Source organism: Danio rerio, chromosome 3, assembly GCF_052040795.2.
Source record: "Danio rerio strain M-AB ecotype USA chromosome 3, GRCz13ab, whole genome shotgun sequence".
Classification (NCBI taxonomy): Eukaryota; Metazoa; Chordata; class Actinopteri; order Cypriniformes; family Danionidae; genus Danio; species Danio rerio.
The window spans coordinates 32182370-32201844 of record NC_141023.1 but is presented as its reverse complement, the minus strand read 5'-3'; the positions used below and the strand labels follow the sequence as shown (position 1 = coordinate 32201844).

Below are 19475 nucleotides of genomic sequence, written 5' to 3'. Positions count from 1 at the left end.
GTGAATGCTGTGCACTGGTGGTGGTGTGAACTCATAGATGTGGGGCATACAAAAAAATGCACTATAATAAAATACACATTATATTACAGCATTTTGGAAAAATACGTGACTAAAATGAGATACTTCTGTGTGAAAGGCAATATCATTGCTTTTATTGTTGACTTTGAGCCCATGTACTAAGCATAGTTTAGAAATATGTGCCATTTTGTCAAATTCAAGACACTGGGCCTTTTCATAATTAAATCAGTATTAACGTAATTCAGAAATGGCACAGAAATTGCAATTATTTGGCAGAACGTTACTTTAGCCATCATTTAATGAAGATCAGACGTGGACTGAATTGTGTTTTAGCAATTATTAATATATTTCCACTTATCCAATGTTAATGGAACATCTGAACTATAGGCTACAAGCAAATATAATGCCATTAAAGGCTGGATAAAAATAAAGATGCACACAAAATACATACTTGTATATGTTCATGTAAGAAAACTTCATTAGATTATTCTTATCTGACCAATGAGAAAAAAATATTAAATGTTTAATTATTAAAACGACAGCTTTCAGTTTAATAGAAACTGTTAAATAAAGATAATTCCCAATAACAAAACCACAATTTCAGACATGGAAGATTCTACAGCCATTTTATTATTCATAGCTCTTCCTTTTCCACAAATAAACAAAAAGAAACAGAATCTGTCCACATATGCAGGAACAGTAAATCATCCATTCTGAACAGCAAATTACAGAAGTTCATCTACATTCAGAACAATGTAGCAGACAGAAAACCACTAGACGTGTGATTTGCGCATGTTTGTGTGTGTGTGTGTGTGTGTGTATACAAATAGAGTCCAGCATCTGTTGGCACAGAGCAATAGTTGACTAGCGCTTCAGTGTCTCAGCTGGCCCCTGCTTGAACATTAATTACAACATATTAAAAGTAAAAATAAATTCTCCCTTTTTGGGAGAGTTACAAAGAACCAGGCTTTGACAGATCTTCCTCTACAAATGGTGAGAGCACCACCATTAAAACTAGTCACATTTCTAGCCTCATCCATAGGATACAAAAGATCCAATCCAGTGAGGGTCAGGTAAGTGTCCAGAAAACAAAAATGTGAACGACGATTCACTCATTTCCTCCGTCGACTGTCTGGAGATCGGCTCCTCGACTTCCTGCTTGCGACGCTGATGGAAAACAGTGGTGAACATTAATATCAGCAGGCTGGAAATTAGGAGTGTGCAGTAAAATGAATGCTTTGGTTCAGAACTGACCGTCGAGAGGGTGGAGAATGTGCAGGTCTTCGCTGCCTCGCTGGAGGAGAGTAACTGAGTGACCGAGAGTCTCTGAGCGAGTCCGCTGGCACTCTTTTTGGCCGTGGAGGACTGCAGATTTCAAAGGAAATGGAGACAGCGGAGATTACAGCAGAGAAATGAAAGGCCATTTTATGTTGACAATTTATGCAGTAATTGTGTAATTTTAAAACTACCAGAGATCAGACAGATATTTGGATCCCCCAATGATGATGCTTTATCTAAATACTATCTTTTGTTGATGGCAGCTGATTTGTGTGCTCTAGAATACAAATAGTAAATTCCCCAAATGTATGAGCCCAAACTGAAAAAAGCACACGTTTTTACTCCAAACTGACTTCAACATTTATTTCACCTAAATCCTTCTGTAAGATGACTTCTTAGTCATGTTTATTAGTCACACTGAATTAAAGAGAGCAGTTGAAGATGTCCTATAAAGAAAATATAGGTGTACCAAGGCATAGATGAATAATAATTCAGTACATGGAAATGGGCATACTGAGTCTCAAACACCACTGCATCAATCCAATTACGCAAAGGGTTATATGAATTCATTAACTGTGGTTGATTGATGTTGTACAAAATACAATAATACATCCATGTCTGTTTATTTGATTAGATTTAATTATAAATGAATCTATATTCACAACCGTTTCAAATATGGTCAATTAGGACTTTCTGAGCAAGGACTATTTTATGGGGTAATAAATGAGCATATAAATCCACTTCTGGAGATTTGTTGAACACACCATCTTACCTAAGCCGCATACCTACTACTTATATATGAGAGAACAATTTATTGGATCAATTTATTAGATCAATTTATTAGATCAATGCAGTATAAGGCACTAAAATCTTTTATTTAAAAAGCACTGGGATTTTCCTGGTATTTGGAGTTTCAATGTGAGATTACCCTCTGATATTTGGAGATTTACAACAGTGTTTCCCTGACAAGATGTGCATTACAAGTACGCAAAGTTTCGACTTGCGCTCATCGACGTTCAGACTTGCCAAGTTCAGATTACCAAAAACCAACTCCAGAGGATGCGAGGACACAAGTCGGGTTCTTCTTCAAATGGAACAGCAGTTTACTTTATAACACCACTTACCTCACTGAGAATTCATCGGTTTCACTGTATATTAAGAATAAAATTATTTAATTGTGTATATCAAGACCTTATAAGTAATAAATCTTTTTTGAATCTATATTTTTGATTTAAGAAAATTTAAACATAAATCCCTATAAATGTGAATTAAATTCTTTTATACATAAGTAAATGCTATTATACAGACTCGTGTCTTTGATTATCAGATTTAAAGTTTAGGATGTAAACAGTTGGAAATAAAGATAACAAACAGCGTACAACACGGTAACAAAGACAACGATAATATGTAACAAAATAAGTCAAAATAATACACCTGATAACAAATAATAGATTCAACAGAGATTTTTCAGCAAAAACTGTCCATTAGATATGTACAAGATGTATAAAATATCATGTTTTAACTATAATAGAGAGATGAGTTTGATTCAATTTATGTTTATTTATATAGCGCTTTTCACAATGTAGATTGTCAAAGCAGCCTAACAGTTCTAGTAAAGTCCAGATTTCAGAGTTTAGTCCAGCGCTACATCCGAGATAGACTGACCAAAGTAAAGCTGCTCTTAGCAAGGAGATTTTCACGAAGGTGTTTAGAGTCCACATAAGCTGAAGCACATCGTCAGACTCGCTATGTTTGTAAAAAAACTGCCGATTTGAGTTTAAAACAACTACATTCTTGCCTGAAAAACTAAAATACTCCACTGTTGTGTCACAAAATAAAGTTTTATAACCGTGCAGGTTTTCTCTGTGAAAAAAATGCTGTTTTTTTGGCAAGGTGTGAACTTTGAATTGGAGTATTTCAGCAACAGTTGATGATGTTTACGAGAACACAAGATTGCAAGTATAGACAAGAATGCATATTGAGAAACAGCCAATGACATGAAAATAGCCAAATATCCTACCTTTTTGTTTTCTTTTCTTTCTCACTTTCAGATGAGGATGACGACGAAGAAGCTCTTCCTTTTGCTGTCTTTCCAGCATTTTTATTTGTGCTTGCTTTAACACCCCTGTAAAAACAACAATTAATATGAAGATCTCTTTTAAATGAGTGAAAAAAACTTTATTATTTGGCACTTACGCCTTTTCTTTCTCTGCTTCAGAGTCTGAACTGTCTGATGAGGAGGATGATGAGGATGAAGAAGATGACGAGGAGGAGGAGGAGGATGAAGAACTTGAGCTGCTTCTTTTCTGCTGTTTGGCAGAGCTCTCTTTCTCTGATTTCCCGTTTACTGCAGTCTTTCCTCTTGCTGATGGTTCATGAACAGATGTTGGGGATTGCCTTCTTAACCGACCTCCCGGAGGATCAGTGCTTATTGGTGATTTTGATCGGGCAGGTACATCACGATAAGACAGAGGAAGAGAGAGGCGAGACTCTCGAGGAGGGGAGGGAGATCGATGTTTGGAGGTCCTTTCTGGTTGCTTATTCCTAGCCTGTTCATTAGCTTCCCTTGATCTATCTTTATCTGTATCAGTTGGTTTTACACCCCTCATGGGTCTCTGAGGAGAAGGTGAGGATGAAGAGGAGGAACTAGAGGAAGAGGATGGCGAGCGGCGTGGAGGAGTAAGATCTTTAGGTGGCACCCTTGTCCTTTGTTCTCGCTCTTTCTCTCTCTCCTGTTCACGCTGCCTGTCCCGCTCTCGATTCCTCCTCCTCTCCTGCTCTCTCTCCCTTTCCCTTGATAAGGAGCGACTACTTCTGCGCCGACGTGCCGGAGAGGGAGAACGGCGAGATCTAGGTATAGAAAGAGAGAGGGAAAATGTTTGTGACAAGACTAGCAACTTTTAAATGTCCTGATTTTCATAACTCACTTTGTACCCTCACTAGGAACAATGTGTTTGAAGGAATAGTTCATCAAAAGAGGAAAAACTGACTCCCCTCCAGTGGTACCAATTTTTTTTAGCAATCTTGGAAAAAATGGGTTTACACTAAAAGCAAAATTAAGTGTTTGAGTAAGAGTGTGCAATGCATTTGTTACAAATGTGAGGGGTTTTGTCTCAATCGCAATTCAATAACTAAAGCAAGTTGTTTTGAATACATTGTTTGACATTCATAGTAGGGTTGGGTACTGGACCAAATCAGCATATGAATTTTGGTGACAAGAACGCAAGCATTAAGAAGAACAATGGCATACATAAGTACGCGTTGTGTTACACCAGCTCTAAACATTTCATTCTAAACAACATTTGAGGGATACGGACACCGTCGTTGATGTTAGGTGTTTGTTCTTGTTGCTTGGACATAGAAAGCAAAGTGCGCAGCTGGTTGAGAGACCCCATTTATCAACAAGCATGATCGCAGTCATCTAATTAGCTTAAACTAAGCTTTCTCAGGTTTGGCTATATTTTACAAACAAAGATTCTGACACAGCAACGTGAAGCAGATCGTTTCTTCAGTGCACCATACCAGTACCAGTCTAGTAATAATCATAACTGGTTATTATGTACTGACGTCAGTTATCTCATATGCACTGTCACGGTAGCTTACTATGATGAGGGAGGCAAGCAAGAGTAATTAAAACCCTTCAACTACTTAAAAACGCAGAAATGGTGCACAATTTACTGCTTGTGTGTTTGCTGGACAATCTTTCACTGACACTGAACAGCAGAAGCCCCCATTTTACTGCGATTGAGAAAATTAAAGTAAACTTAATTGACCTTTCCTCTCCTCTCGGCTGTTACAGCGATACTTCTGGATACAGACATAAGCGTGTCTGCAGATCAAGTTTTTTGCACCGTGTCTATCATGGACCAGCTATGATCGCCGATGCCGTTAATCAGTGTTTATCATCAGTGAACAGCGCCAGAGAAATAAAGCCAATTGCAACCCTTTCTGTTGAGCGCGTGACCAATCATGGGGTTGTAAGAACTAGCTTGACAAGGCTCAGTAAGCTTATGGGATATTTACATTTGTGTATTTTACATATGCTGTTCTGTGCATGTACTTGAGTTTTTAAAGGTGCAGTTAATTTATCTGACTGTTTGTATTAAAGGACCAAATTGTATTACAAACAATATATAAACATATTTATAAATTTTTCTTCTGCTCTGAATAAAAATATCAAATTGTGTATGGAAAGCATCATCAATGCACTGAGATATCGAATTGAACTGAATCGATCATTAATAGAGGTTCAAACCTCTAATTTGAGGGCACATGGAATCAACTTAAAGGCAGAGGTATGCATTGTCTTTGACAGCTTACGACATCATCTGGCACTTTCACGATGTACGTTTACAGACACCAACACTCTGATTTGAATATGATTGAGACAAGACTCTGAATAACAGTCTAATAATGTAAACAGCGACTTTTTGATTACCTTAACCTTGATCACCTCAGACACCCACATCACAAAATACGTCAAATTCTATTAAAACAACACTCTTCCATCAATCCATACGCCATATTCTCACTTAATACCTTAGTTTGTCAATGAATGAAAGGCATGAATGAAATCGAAACTGCCAAACTGCAGTTAAAGTAAAAAAATAAATAAATAAATAAAACACTCAAAATTACATGAAACTCCGGGGGAAATGGGTAGAGTCTAGACAGGATACAGCTGATACTCAAATCATTTTAGTGACACTGTATAACAATGATTAATATTTTTACAGTACTGTTATGGTTGGGTTTGTTGGGGTGGGGTAGACATTAAAAAATACAAATTAATGGGTAATTTAATAAATAACATAATACTCCATACAACTACTGTTAAGGAAACGTTAAATAGACTGGTCACGCAAAGACGTTAGTCGAAATATGCGCTTTAACATGTAAAACAGAGACATGAAAGGAACATTAAAGAGCAACTCATGTAAACACCTTAATTATATTATTGTCTTATTCAAACCAAGGCAAGTTATTAGATCACTAATGTTTATGTAAATGTAGTCACTAGCCCCAAACCTAGAGAAAAGGAGTTCACGGATTTTGATGGCAGCCTTTCCACAGGTTAGTAGTAAGCTAATGTAACGTAATTGCATAATGCAAATCTTAAATTCATGCTAACAAATGGTCAAAAGAAATATATTAATGCAATTCAAATACACAAAATATGAATTGATATACATTTTAAACTTTAATTATATTTTTAATTAAAATACATACATTTTTGTCAAATCATTTTGTGGCTCAAAAGTATTGGTCCAGGCACCATTTTGGCACTCGCACCATTTTTAAAGTATCGATTTAGCACCGGTATTGAAATTACCCCAAATGATACCCCACCCTAAACTATAGTGAGAAATATCAATGGCTAGTTGTTTTTAACACTGTGTACAGTGTTTCCTCTAAGATTTTTTCTAGCTGTGGATGCAGGCCTTTTATTACACAGATCTACCAACTACCTATGGCGTTATTACAATGACAAATGTCGTGAGCGCAGTATTACAAGTCGAGATTGCATTCATGTAATACGAGCATGCAAATCTCTGTGCTTGTGCGCCGATTTTCTCAGCTCATGCACAAAACTTTTTGCATTCCCCCAAATAAACGCTGCCGAAGTGCGATTTAGTGCGTTTATATAACGAGTATATCTCAAACATTTATTACATTTGCTAGGAATATGAATGTCTTCAATAGACCAACAGAGCGGCATTATTGGGTCCTGAAGTAAAGTGAAACGTCTATAAACTCCAGCAGGATAAAGTCATTATATGCAGAGCTCAAGACCTTTATCTATGAAGTATAATTATGGAAACTGTATTCAACATAACTGAAAGCTACGCTGTGTTTCCTGGCCTCACGCACCTGTCAGTCAGTCAGTCTGTCAGCACGTTACCTTAAAGAGTTAAACAAATAACGCACAGCACTACTACAGTCTCCATTGCCTCTTGCATTTCCAAAACCTGGTCATCTGACTAACCTGTACGGAGGACTCGGTCTTCGGGGACTCCTTGATCTGCTGTTCCTCGTCCTCCTCTCCCTGGAACGCTCTCGATCTCTGTCTGCTGGTCTTGCTCTAAATCGGTCCCGTTCTCGAAGGCGTTCTCGGCTGCGGTCCCGTCTAGAAGGGGAATAGTTGCGTGGAGGTGACAGTCTTCTGACCCCCCGTCTTGGACTTGGGGAAAGTGAACGTTGAGGGTCCTGGTATTGTCTTGGTGGAGTGCGTTTTGGGGAAGGCCGAGAAGCTGCTTGTTTAACCTGAGGGGCGTCAATCCTTCCTTTTTCTCTTGGAGACAAAGGCGGTGCCTCTTTCCTTTGGTCACTCTGTCGATCTCTTCCTCTGCTAGGTGAAGGACGTGACGACTCTTGTTCCAGCTCTGATGGTGAATATCGCTCACCTCCTCGACCTCTGCTCTGAGATTGGCTTTCTCCTGAAGGCATGTACCTTTCCCCAACCTGAGCTGCTCTGTCCAGGACTCTCTGAGGGGGAGAAAGAGGGGGGCTGGAAGTCTCAGTGGGAGTGTACCTCTCTTTACCACGTTCCCGATCATTCATTACTGTGAACGAAGATGAGGACTGACCAGGTCTCCGCTCTCTCTCAGGGTCTCGCTGCTTCTTTTCAACATCATCTCTTTTACTTTGGGGCTCAGGAGGTGAGCTCTGTCTTTGTATGGGAGGGTAAGTCTTCCTGCCCTCATCACTCTCCCCATTCCTTACTCGGTTCTCCTTCTCTCTGCGTGCAATTGCCTGAGCGATGACAGCATTAGGAACAGACTTACTGGCCGAGGTGCTGTCTTTTGAACTCTGCTTTTTTTTCTTGTCATCATCTGAGGATGAAGAAGAGGAGGAAGAGGAGGAGGAGGAGGAAGATGAGGAGGAGGAGCTGTCACTATCACTCTCACTGTTGCTACTGCTGCTGCTGCTGCTACTACTGCTACTGCTCACAGCTTTAGCTTTGTCTTTCTGTCCAGTCTTTTCTTTTTGAGCCAGTTTCTCCATCTTTTGGTGCGGGGGACTTTTCTCCTGCCTCTTGTCCTCTTCCATTCTCCTGTCTTTCTTGAGCACCTCTTGCTCTGCCTCACTTCCTCTAATTCCTCGTCTGTTCTCAGGCTGACACCTAGAGGAGGACGTCCTGTCTGAATGGGACACTTCTTCTCTTCTACTACGGTTTCTCTCCTTTTCTCTGTCGCTCTCTCTGGCTTTCCTCAGAGCTTCTTCCCTCATCTCCTCCTCTCGTCTTTTCTCCCTGTCTCGCTGTTCTTGTCTTTCCTTCTCCAGTTCTCGTTCTTTCTGTCTTCCATTGGCGAAAGGTGAACGCTTAGGAGACACAGAGTCACTAGATCGGTTTCGAGCTTGCTCCTTTGCTTTATCACCATCTCGTCCTCTGTCTTCTTTTCTGCTTTTATCCCTGTCGCTAATCCTCTCCCCTCCTCTTGCCCTCTCTTTCTCTCTGTCTCTTGGTGAAGGAGCTCTCGCTTTCTCTCCACTGTGTCCTCTTCTCATTCTGTCTTTACGTGGGGAAGGAGATGGGGATGGCGATGATGTTGATGATGAGGAGGAGGAGTCATGTCTACTTTGAACTTTGTTCTTCTTCCCATCGTCCCTTCGGTCTCTCTGCTGCTTAGGAGAGGGAGATCGGGGTGAAGAGTCAGGCCTTTTCCGCAGAGGGGCTTTCAGTCTCTCCTCACTCCTTTGTCTTCTGTCTTGCCGCTGCTTGTTTGGTGGTGGAGATGGTGAAGAGGAGTCATGTCTTCTTGTTTGAGGGGGTTTCTCTCTCTCTTCACTCCTTGGGCGTCTGTCCAGCTGCTGCTTCGGAGGTGGAGAACGTGATGAAGAGTCGTTACGTTTCCTCTGAGGTTTTTCTTGTAGTTGTTCTCTCTCACGCTCTCGACCTTTGTCTCTTTTGTTCTGCTCAGGTGTTCTAGAGCGTCTTGGTGACCTCTAAAGGTGAAGAGAATGAAGGATTAAGGAAGCACTTAACCACACATTATGAAAATTTACATGACCACTTCCTAAAATTACACAGCCACGCCGGAGCATGTGCAGAGGCACTCAAAATCAATGTAATATTTAGAAAATTATATACATTAATTTGCTAAATATACAAGTAATAAAACTGTAATAACCATATACAAAATAGGTCAAATTAGTCAAACTGAACACAAAAAAAAATGATACAAATGCTTCAAAACTGCACATTACCTCTCTGATTTCCATTCTCTTAGGACTTTCTTGACTGCGACCACGGCGTCTTCTGTCAGGGGATCTTCCTTTCCTCACCTCTTCTGGACGAGAATCAGTTTTTTTCTGCTGCTTCCCTCTTTGAGGGGATTGGCTGGAACCCAAATGCATACATATAGTCAAACCAAAAAGTTATTTAGGGTGCTTTCACACCTACACTTTTGTTTTGGAATGTGTCTTGTTTGCCCAGTTAGCGCGGTTCGTTTAGCATATGTGAACAGGGCAATCACGCTCTGTTCCGCGCCAAAGTAATCGCTCCGAGATCGCTTGAGTGAGGTGGTCTCGGCTCGATTGAAACGAACCCTGGAGCGGTTCGATTACAGTGAGAAAGCGATCCGATCCGAGCGCGGTTATATCACAGTGTTTTATGGATATGTAATAGGCATACGGCTATATGTAGAGAGAATTCTGAGTATGGCGGGAAGTTTCGCGAGTCTCCGGATGCCCGCAAACGAGTGATAATCTCCCGGTAATCTCGCGTCTCCCTCCCGGTCCTCAAATAGGCATCGTTGCGCACCCTTCTCACCCCTCCCCACTGCATCTCTCCTCAGACACATTGCGCGCGCACCCTGTCAATCATCACCAAACCACCACCTCTCCTGACAGCTTAGCGGGACGCTGCAAAATAAACCCTAACATTCTGACCAATGTGAGGAGAGTTTACTCGCACATGACTTGTTTTAGCTCTTTTGGTCCGATTAGAAACTTTGCAGTGTGAAAGCGAACCGCTCCAAGAGCAAAGAGCAACAATGTAACATTTATTATCTCTGTTTCGGAACAACTGAATCGATTCACAGGTGTGAAAGCACCCTTAGACATCTTTAACATGTAACTTTTTCAAAGTTTACTCTCTGTAGGTTAGATAATGGTAATATATGAAAAAACTTAGTTTTTCAGTTATACTGTGTCAGAACAAACACATCATGTCAGAGAACTCAAAGGAAAAAGCATGTAATGAATGAATATAAACCAGAAATAATACAAATAACTTTGTATAAAGACTGATTTATACTAGGGCTGTGCAATTAATCGAAAATCCAATTTCGATTTTGCTTCTAACGATTATGAAAAACCATTAATCAAGATAAACGATTATTGCATCATATACCGCCCCCTTTCCAGTTGTACACATTTGTTACTCTTAAAAGCGCACTGCACACACACAGAAGCATGCGGTCAGCATTCGGTCTCATTCGCACACTGAGACGAGCAGAGCGCACACATCTTAAGTCATCTTAAGGTAAGCGCTTTAATGGTCAAATAGGTGTCAAAATGCAGTGTTTAGTGATTATTCATATTAATCCTCATTTTTGTAATAAACAAACGAGTTGAGAATCAAGACACGTGAAAGAGAAACCATTAAAAGTGACAGTGTGAAATATTCCTGCTGCCGCCTGTTTTTATCATTTATCAAACAAAAGGAGAAAATCCCTCGCTGCTCTTGACTGAAGGACTTTTGTAGCCAAAGTATTTTTCTTACAGTGAAGATGCTTTAAGCACAGTTTGTTTCATTTTTTTATTCTATTGTATTTATTTCTCTCTCCTTTACAGGGAAGAAAATAACTGTATATGCAGTTGAAGCCAAAATTATTAGCCCTCCTGAATTTTAGCAACCCATTTCCTCCCCAATTTCTGTTTAATGGAAAGAAGTTTTTTTTTCCAACTTATTTCTGAATATAATAGTTTTAATAACTCATTTCTAATAACTCATTTTATCTTTGCTCTGATGAAAGTACATAATATATTATTAGATATTTTTCAAAATACAAGCTTTCAGATTCAAAGTGTAATTCAAAGGCTTAATGAGGGTAATTAGGCAAGTCATTGTATAACAGTAGTTTCTTCTGCAGATAATTAAAAAATATATTGCTTAAGGTGGTTAATAACATTTCCTTTAAAAGAAGTTTCAAAATATTTAAACCTGCTTTTATTCTAGCCAATATAAAACAAATAAGCCTTTCTCTAGAAGAAAAAATATTAGAGGAAATACTGTTAAAATTCCTTGCTCTGTTAGACATTATTTGGGAATTTTTTTTTTTTTTAATTCTCAGGAGTGCCAATCATTTTGACATTAACTGATAATCGTTATTACAATTATGACCAAAATAATCGTGATTATGATTTTTCCTAAAATCGAGCAGCCCTAATTTATACTACTGCATTGAGTGCACGCTGCTGATACGGTGCAGCCTTCGCACAGTCAAAGCTCCATATGGAAACTTTTGTGTTTTGCTCATGTTTAAATTTGTTGCACGTTTGAATGAGTAAGGTTAAGCTACTTGTACAGTAAGCAGGGCCGGAGCAAGCTGAACTGGCACTTTTTGGCAAATGACAAAGACAAGACAAGCCCGGGGGTAGGATGTCAGTGGACGAAAGTGAGAACCAGGGGGGCGGGGGTCTGGTTTGAGGGGTGGATGGGGGTGTCGCGGACACCGACCTGACTATTCTGGCCCTAGGCGGCCACCTCTTACAAAGAAAATATAAAAATTTGATCTAGTGTATGAATTTTTTTGATCTACATTTCTATTCATTTTCATTATTAAGAAAACTTATACAACAATACAAATACAACTTCAACAATACAACGGTAACAATGCAAAGGGTTAACCTAGCATTCACTATAAAATGACTCAAAGTAACACCACTGGTGTACACATTTAAGTGTCATGATACCTGCGAGCTGGACTGGATGATGCACTCTGCCGTCTCCGGCTCTTACTGGGAGGTGGAGCCTCATTGTCGCTCCTTTTTCTCTTTCCTTTTGATGTTTCTTTTTCATCTGATGAACTGCTGTAAGACAAATTTTATCAATCAATTACAAAAAAAGTGTTCATCGAACAAGTGACCTGCAGCTACAAGAACACCACGCCCTACCTCTCAGTGTCACTGTTCACTGACTCCTCCCTGAAAAAAAAAAATGACAACCATTTAAGCAGTTAAAGAAATGCAGAATGTTTCATACAGGGGAGAAATACATCACCTCAATCGTGTAAACTATAAAAACATGACCACATAATTAAGCCATTAATAGCTAAAAGAAGCATTTCTACATGTCATCGAAAATTTATTCTCTCAAAGGAAATTCACACAGGCAATAATAGAAATGATTAAATATAATTATTTACTACATAAAAACTGGCTGAATATTAAAACTTTTTTCCTAAATGATTTATGGAAATGCTTGAGAACAAGTTAAAAGCGCAAAATACCATTGCAGTTTAGTTTTTTTTTTTTAAATTTGTAATCTAGAGGGAAACTAATTAAAGTGGGACACTGCATACTTGAAGCCTCACCTATGAGGACAACACCATAATGTGTTTTTTTCTTTAAATGAGTAACTTTAAAAACCTTTTCTTTTTCTTCTTCTTGTCCTTTTTCTTCTCTCGGTGAGGGGAAGGGGAGGGGCTTTCAGAGCTATTTGACAAGAGTAAAAAATAATATTAATATACAACTAATTCCTATTTCTTGTTTTTTTAAGTGTTTCAATATTCTTCTCTATTTACCTCTCTCTACTTTTGTTTTTCTTTTTCTTCTTCTTGCGGCTCTTTTTTGGCTCAGTAGATGAATCAGAGTCATCAGACTCAATAATTCTGAAAAGAAATGAGGAGAAACGGACAGAAAAGTCAGTAAGCACATGAAAGGTTTGACTTCTAAAAGTTACAGTAGCGTTTTCAGAGCCCTTTTATCTCAAAGGATAAAGGAAAAAGTGATTTTTCATGATAGCACCCCTTTAATCTCTTCTCTGTCTACTCACTGGTACTGTTGCTGCTGCTGCTTCTCTCGTTCCAGTCTCTCCTGCTCCCTCTTCTCCTTTTCTCGCTCCTTCCGGTCAGGGTTAAAGGATGAGCCGTCAACATAGTCAGAGCTGATGCCGAACGCTTGTCTCAGGCGGTCATTTTTTTGCTGGTTAGCGGCTGCCAGAGCATGAGTCTCTGTCACACTGTTGAAAATGAAGAAAAATGGATGAAAACTACTATTTAAGACACAGAAAAGCCTGTGGCAAAAGCCGAACTGCCCATTTCCACCAAGCTGTTTGGTACAGTATGGTAAACATTTAGGGCTCTATTTTAACAATCTACGTGCAAAGTCTGAAGCGCAGGGCGCAAAAGATTTAAGGGCGTGTCCGAATCCACTTTTGCTATTTTAAGGATGGTAAAATCTGCTCTGCGCCATGGTGCATGGTCTAACAGTGTTGTGCTTATTCTCTTAATGAGTAATAGGTGTGTTTTGAGAATAAACCAATCAGAGTCTCATTTCACTTTCCTTTTAAGAGTCAGTTGCATCGCTCCATGACACATTTGCTATTTACATGGCGGACTTCGTAAGTGGAAAAACGGAACACTTTAAAATAGTTAGGAAAAAAAAGAGTTAAACAGCATCTGCAGAAAGAGAATAATGAGCCTCCTCCATTCAGCCTTTACTTACTTTCTTTTGTGGATTAAGGAAACGGTGTTGTACGCACTCCACTGAAGACATTCGACAGCCTTATAATTATTTTTGTTTGTTAAGCGCAAAAATTTGTTACAAAATTATTTCTAAATACTGTTCTTATTTCCAGAAAATAAATAGTGAATAATAATAACGAAGAGTTATATCCAAACACATACTTATGCACCATATGGTCCAAAACCCGACAGGTGGACAAATCTAAGCTCGGTTTTTAACAAAACAAATATAAATATCCATATAATAAGTAATACTACTAATAATAACATTATACAAAAGCAAGTTGTCGTGAAGATGGCATGGAGGTACTGGTTTTTATATTTATAGAAAATAAATTTTTTTACAACAATTTTAATGCTTTATTTCTTTTTGTAAAGATATTTCTCTATTGCTCTAAATCCTGCGTGTTTTAAGCAATGTTTGAGCGAGACGCACAACTGTAGGCCCGGCGCTGGACTTAGAACTGCTTTCTGCTCTCACTTGACCAGTCTATTTTAGTTCCTTATTGCCACTAGGTCCTGCTCGTCTGTAATATGTGTAATATGTGAATGGCTGCTTTCTTGTAGCAAGAACAACAATAAGTATGTCTACATGGACACCAATGCTCCAATTTTAATATGATTAAGACAATACTCTGACTAAGAGTCTACCATGTAAACTGAGATTTTTATGACATTAACTTGGCTAAAGTCATAATCCTATTAAACAAATTAAATTAGGACATGTGGAGCGTGCAGATTTTAGTTTAATTATTGAAGTGCAGCACAGACATGTAAACATCTTTAACTATTCCCTTCATGTAGGACTTTTCACCACATTTTACTACACCAAGCTTAATAAGGATAGCCTGCATTGAAACATACTGAACAGAACCATACCCCTCACCCAGTGAAAATAGTCTACAGTAATACTCACGCAGTCTTCTCTGTTGGAGGAGGTGCAGGTTCTTGTCTTTCCTGCAGCATCAAACGAAAGGTGTTGACCTTCTCTTCAATCTCCTCTGCAGAGTAACTGCCACAAAAGTACTAGTCAGATCACCCTAAAATTCTCTTCAATTTGTAGAGTTACTTTACAGCAGATTAAAACTCTGTCATCATTAACTCTTCTTCATGTTGTCCAAACACAGAAAACATTTACTCATCTTCATCAGAGCAAAAATTAGGAGATTTCAGAGACTTCTACTGAAAAAAGGCTCATCGAGGTTGCATTTATTTGTTCATATAAACTGCATAACATTCAAATAAATGCTTTAAATAGAATCCCCTACTTGGGGAAAAACTTGGGAAACATGAATTCTCAAAACCTATACAGCTCACACATTACGTTATGTGAGCTTATAATGAAAGAACATTTGTTGCGCTTAATACTTTTTCTTATACATTCCTTGATTTAAATATGACACTGAAGGCCTGAAAGCAATTATAGGAAATACGTAGGCTATATTCTTTCATTAACACATTAACCTGAGAAGACTTCTTCATATTTTCAGCTCCTCTTACCCCTGCTCCTCCATCATGTCCTGCAGCTCAGCGCACTTCACCTCCAGCTGTCTCTTCCTCTGGTGCTCCAGGATATCAGCATTGGGCTGTCTGTTCAGTTGGCTCTCCAGTCTCTCTTTGTCTTTCTCATCTCGCTCTCCTCCGCGCTCATCCCGGTTCCTCTTCACACGTATGCTGGACAGGTTACGCTGAACATAGCCATTTGTGCCGCTGCCTCGCGGCGTGGTCAGCCCAATACCGTTATACATCTCTGCTCTGATAAGCCAGAAACAGCATTAATTAAACACTGAAATGAACAACTTTGCATATCACATTGCTTGCAAACATGAATAAATGTGTGGGAGGCACATTGTGCATAAGTGGGAACACAGTAGTCAACTTTTCGTCATCATGCATAGACATTTTTGATTAAACCTAATTATATTAACTAGTGCTTCCCACACATAAACTTTACTTGGTCGGGTCGCCCTGGTATATTTAGTGACACATTTTTGTATCCGCTCAGTATAACCCAAACATTCATAATCGATTTATGTAGTGAAAAATCTTCTCTCGTTTACCAGCTTCTTTCTGTGCCCGCGAGACCTGTCAACCATCGTGCAGTTTCACGTGCTCTTCAGACCCACAGGCCCGGGTTTCTAAATCCTCCTAAAATGTCCAAACTCAACTTTAGCTTTTGCTTTCCAAAGCTCTTATGCATTTTTGTAGTACTCTTTTATTAGACTACTTTCTGCCTGGTTTCAAAGCTGACAGCGCTTACAGAGAAAAAAAGCAGCTGTGAGAAAAAGTAAATAATAGATTCATTAATAATCTAAATGCCTCAGAAAACGATATACTCGGAGAAGACAAAATGACATCTAAACTGGCTGCAAAATATATGTACACCATTAGTAATGGTTAATCAACGCATTTGCCCCATTTTTTAAAAAATCTGCTCGTTTTAATCCAGAAATTAGGCTAATTTTTGAGACATTGTCTGTTTTTATTGACTTTTCATTCATTTATTACTCATTTGCTGATTATTTTATACACAGGCTATTTATCTAAAATGCTTTGGCATTCAAATTTGCCTCAAACACGAAAGAGAGAAGCAGACTTTACCTGTCAGTGGGTGCACATGGCTCCTGAATAGCATACAAGCAGAAGCTATAGTACAGTCATGCATAAAAGCATATATATTTTTTTATTTCAGTCTTTTTTACTTTAACCCATTGAAAAGAAACAGTATCATAATACATAATAGATACAATTATTTCCCAGAGATTGTTTGCGGCTGGAAGGGCATCCGCTGCGTAAAAATGTGCTGGAAAGGTTGGCGGTTCATTCCGCCTCTGCGACCCCGAATTAATAAAGGGTCTAAGCCGACAAGAAAATGAATTGTTTTGTTTGTCGCATATAGCTAACTATTTGCTTGATTTGGGTAAATAGTATTTCAACCCAGCTACCACCGCAAGTATATTTCAAACCTGTGGGAAGCACTGTTAACAGTGACAAATAACCCAGAAAGCAATACTTAAACGTTTACACAGCTCACCAAAACAACTCTGGATCCATACACAAATAATGTTCTTAATTATTGTAATAATCAGATAACCTCATTGAAAAATAGTATATACAAAATTATTCCATGGTCTGTTGAAATTCTTCATTCAGACTGGCTGAAAAGTGAGCAATAAAACTGTTTAATCAATAAGTAGTCATTGATTAAAGATAGTTAAAATCCAATTTTGATCAAATCAACAGCAGTGAAACGTTGATGGGAGCGAGTCTTTATTCCTCTGTGTAATCTCAAGGACACAGACAAGCGCTTCAGCAGGGAGCTGACGAGGATTAATCAATTCGCAAATATGCTCCAAAATATTTACAAAGAGCTAGCTAACATGTTATATGAGCTGCTAGACATGCCCATGTCATTTACATGCACACATGCGATCCCTCACTCTTAAAAATGCTCCCTCTCTGTCTGCCTGTAAATGCTGATTCACAGCAATCTATATATCATCCTTTACATATCACCTTTTTTAAAAGTATAACTGCATAGTTTAACTACGGACACATTTTACAGTTGTGCTGTTCACACCTTAATGCTTCCTGACTGTAATTTAGGAACAAGTGTAATTACAAAGTATGACTTTTTTTTAACCAAGAGAAAAGTTTTAGATCATGAAATATAGATATAAACACACCTTTAATGTATATTAGACATTTATTTTCTGAAACTGTTTTCTAAGCCAATTAAAAAATAATTGTTTAACAAAATAGTAAAAGGTCAATGGTTTACAGAAAACACTCAACAAGTTGTCATTTAAAGTTAATCAGTTATAAAGTACCATTTCGTCCCTGTTCGTGACTATTCTTTCTGGGTTTTTTTGTGATATTTGTCAAATACATAAATATATGTGCTAAACTGTGTTGGGAATTTAAAGCTTTCACTTGGTGTGTGTGAAAATAATAGTGGTAAAAACGCTGCAACCCTAAATAATATTAATTAAATAGGCATGATAGTATATAGAATAGAATATAGAGTTAATTTTGCCTAAACAATATGGTTTTTACAAGTAACTTGGTGTCTTTCAAAATGCTTGGGTATATGAGGATTAATTTGCTGAATATCACTAACCAAATTAATCAAGATTCAGCCCTAACGTACTTCAGACATGACTGAGATTAGAAAGCAGCAAATCTGCATAGCATAGTGTTTAAGATGGGCCAGAAAATTAAAAAATATATATACAAGTTACAGACATTTTTTTAAAATGCAGCGTACAAAACTGAGAAACAATGTCACAGTCTGAGCTGTTTAACTTACGACGAAGAATCTCCAGTTATTGAGGATCCCAGAAGCTTTAAACCAGCCAAACGTTTCCAGACGTTGTTGAAGTAACGTTATTGTAAAACGCTCGAAACACACCATATTGTCGTCATAATGTTGTCTATGTAGATACTATGGCCATAATGTTGTCATTGTAAGCTGTTCATTTTAATTTGCAGACACTATATCGCGCCCACAACACACAGAATAGTCACAATTAAGCAACAGGCCTAGGCCTTCCATAATGCTAATGCTTCCTCCATACCACTGCTCGCTCAATCTCCTTTAGTTTAAGTTTTTAAGCAGTACACACTACATACCCTCAATGTTTACTTGTACTCCACAGTTTGTGGGTCGTCTTTCTGCGCTAATTTTTCACTGTGAGCTAACAGGACCACCCCACAGTCCAGCATGCTAACTTAACTGGTCAATGAGCTTCAGTAACGTGTGTGTGCTACGTACCTCTGTGATCCCGCTCAGGGAGAGAACAAAAGTAGAACCGTTGCAGGCCAAAGACCGGATAACTGTGGCACAATGAGAGAAAACCCAGTGATTCAGTATCAAATAATCTTCGTAAGATTAAAACGATGTGCGCAACGTTGACTAGAACGAACAGGTAACGCTCATTTGCGCGTCACCGAGGACGATCTCGCGATAATGTTCGAGGAATGATTGTGGACTACATTCTTTTTCTTCTTATAATTTTACGGGGGTTGGCATCCAGTGTTTTAATGCATTACCGCCACCTTCAGCTCCGGAGTGTGGAACAGAGGTTAGGTTTACAGACTAATAATTTTTTTCTCTAATTTCCTCCTTCCCACTCTTTCTCATACACACTCATGCCCGTAGCCTGATAAGTGTGTATGCCTTATATAATATATTTATGCAAATAATACAGTATATTTATATTTAATATATATTTCCGTCACATCTGTGTTTATGAGGCTGTCTGCTCACTTCATTCTTTTTACTTTGATCAGATATCAGTTCGTTCAAACCACTTCAGAAGGTGATCTGTGATGCATTCCAGATGAAACTGGACAGGTATAATAATTTTTTAGACAAAATTAATATAAAGAAAATAAATTATGACCTGGAGAAAATCTGATCTGCGACACGAAACACTTTGGTGCGCTTTTACGGCCAAAATTCTATGAAAACATGTTCTAACTTTT

At 38.5% G+C, this 19475-nt stretch overlaps 2 protein-coding genes across 4 annotated transcripts in view; both read right to left on the bottom strand.

The window, feature by feature from the left end:
* Window positions 1-19475, bottom strand: part of tbc1d10b (TBC1 domain family, member 10b) — a 442453-nt gene that overhangs the window by 148342 nt on the left and 274636 nt on the right. The gene's annotated exons all lie outside the window — the stretch shown is intronic.
* Window positions 337-19022, bottom strand: srrm2 (serine/arginine repetitive matrix 2). Of its 2 annotated transcripts, none has more exon segments than NM_001030075.3 (14): window positions 337-1185; window positions 1273-1383; window positions 3317-3421; window positions 3493-4146; window positions 7283-9243; window positions 9505-9637; window positions 12217-12333; window positions 12418-12447; window positions 12892-12957; window positions 13047-13133; window positions 13298-13483; window positions 14905-15000; window positions 15489-15743; window positions 18763-19022. In NM_001030075.3, coding segments are annotated over 13 exon segments (3849 nt in total). In that variant the 5' UTR covers window positions 15737-15743; window positions 18763-19022; the 3' UTR covers window positions 337-1130.

Coding starts and splice junctions, on each gene's coding strand:
- srrm2 (XM_087242732.1), bottom strand. CDS start 15,736: ATGTATAACGGTATTGGGCTGACCACGCCGCGAGGCAGCGGCACAAAT. Junction 13,484..14,904: donor CCTCCAACAGAGAAGACTGC/GTGAGTATTACT, acceptor CATTTTCAACAG/TGTGACAGAGACTCATGCTC. Junction 4,147..7,282: donor AGACCGAGTCCTCCGTACAG/GTTAGTCAGATG, acceptor TTCTATACCTAG/ATCTCGCCGTTCTCCCTCTC.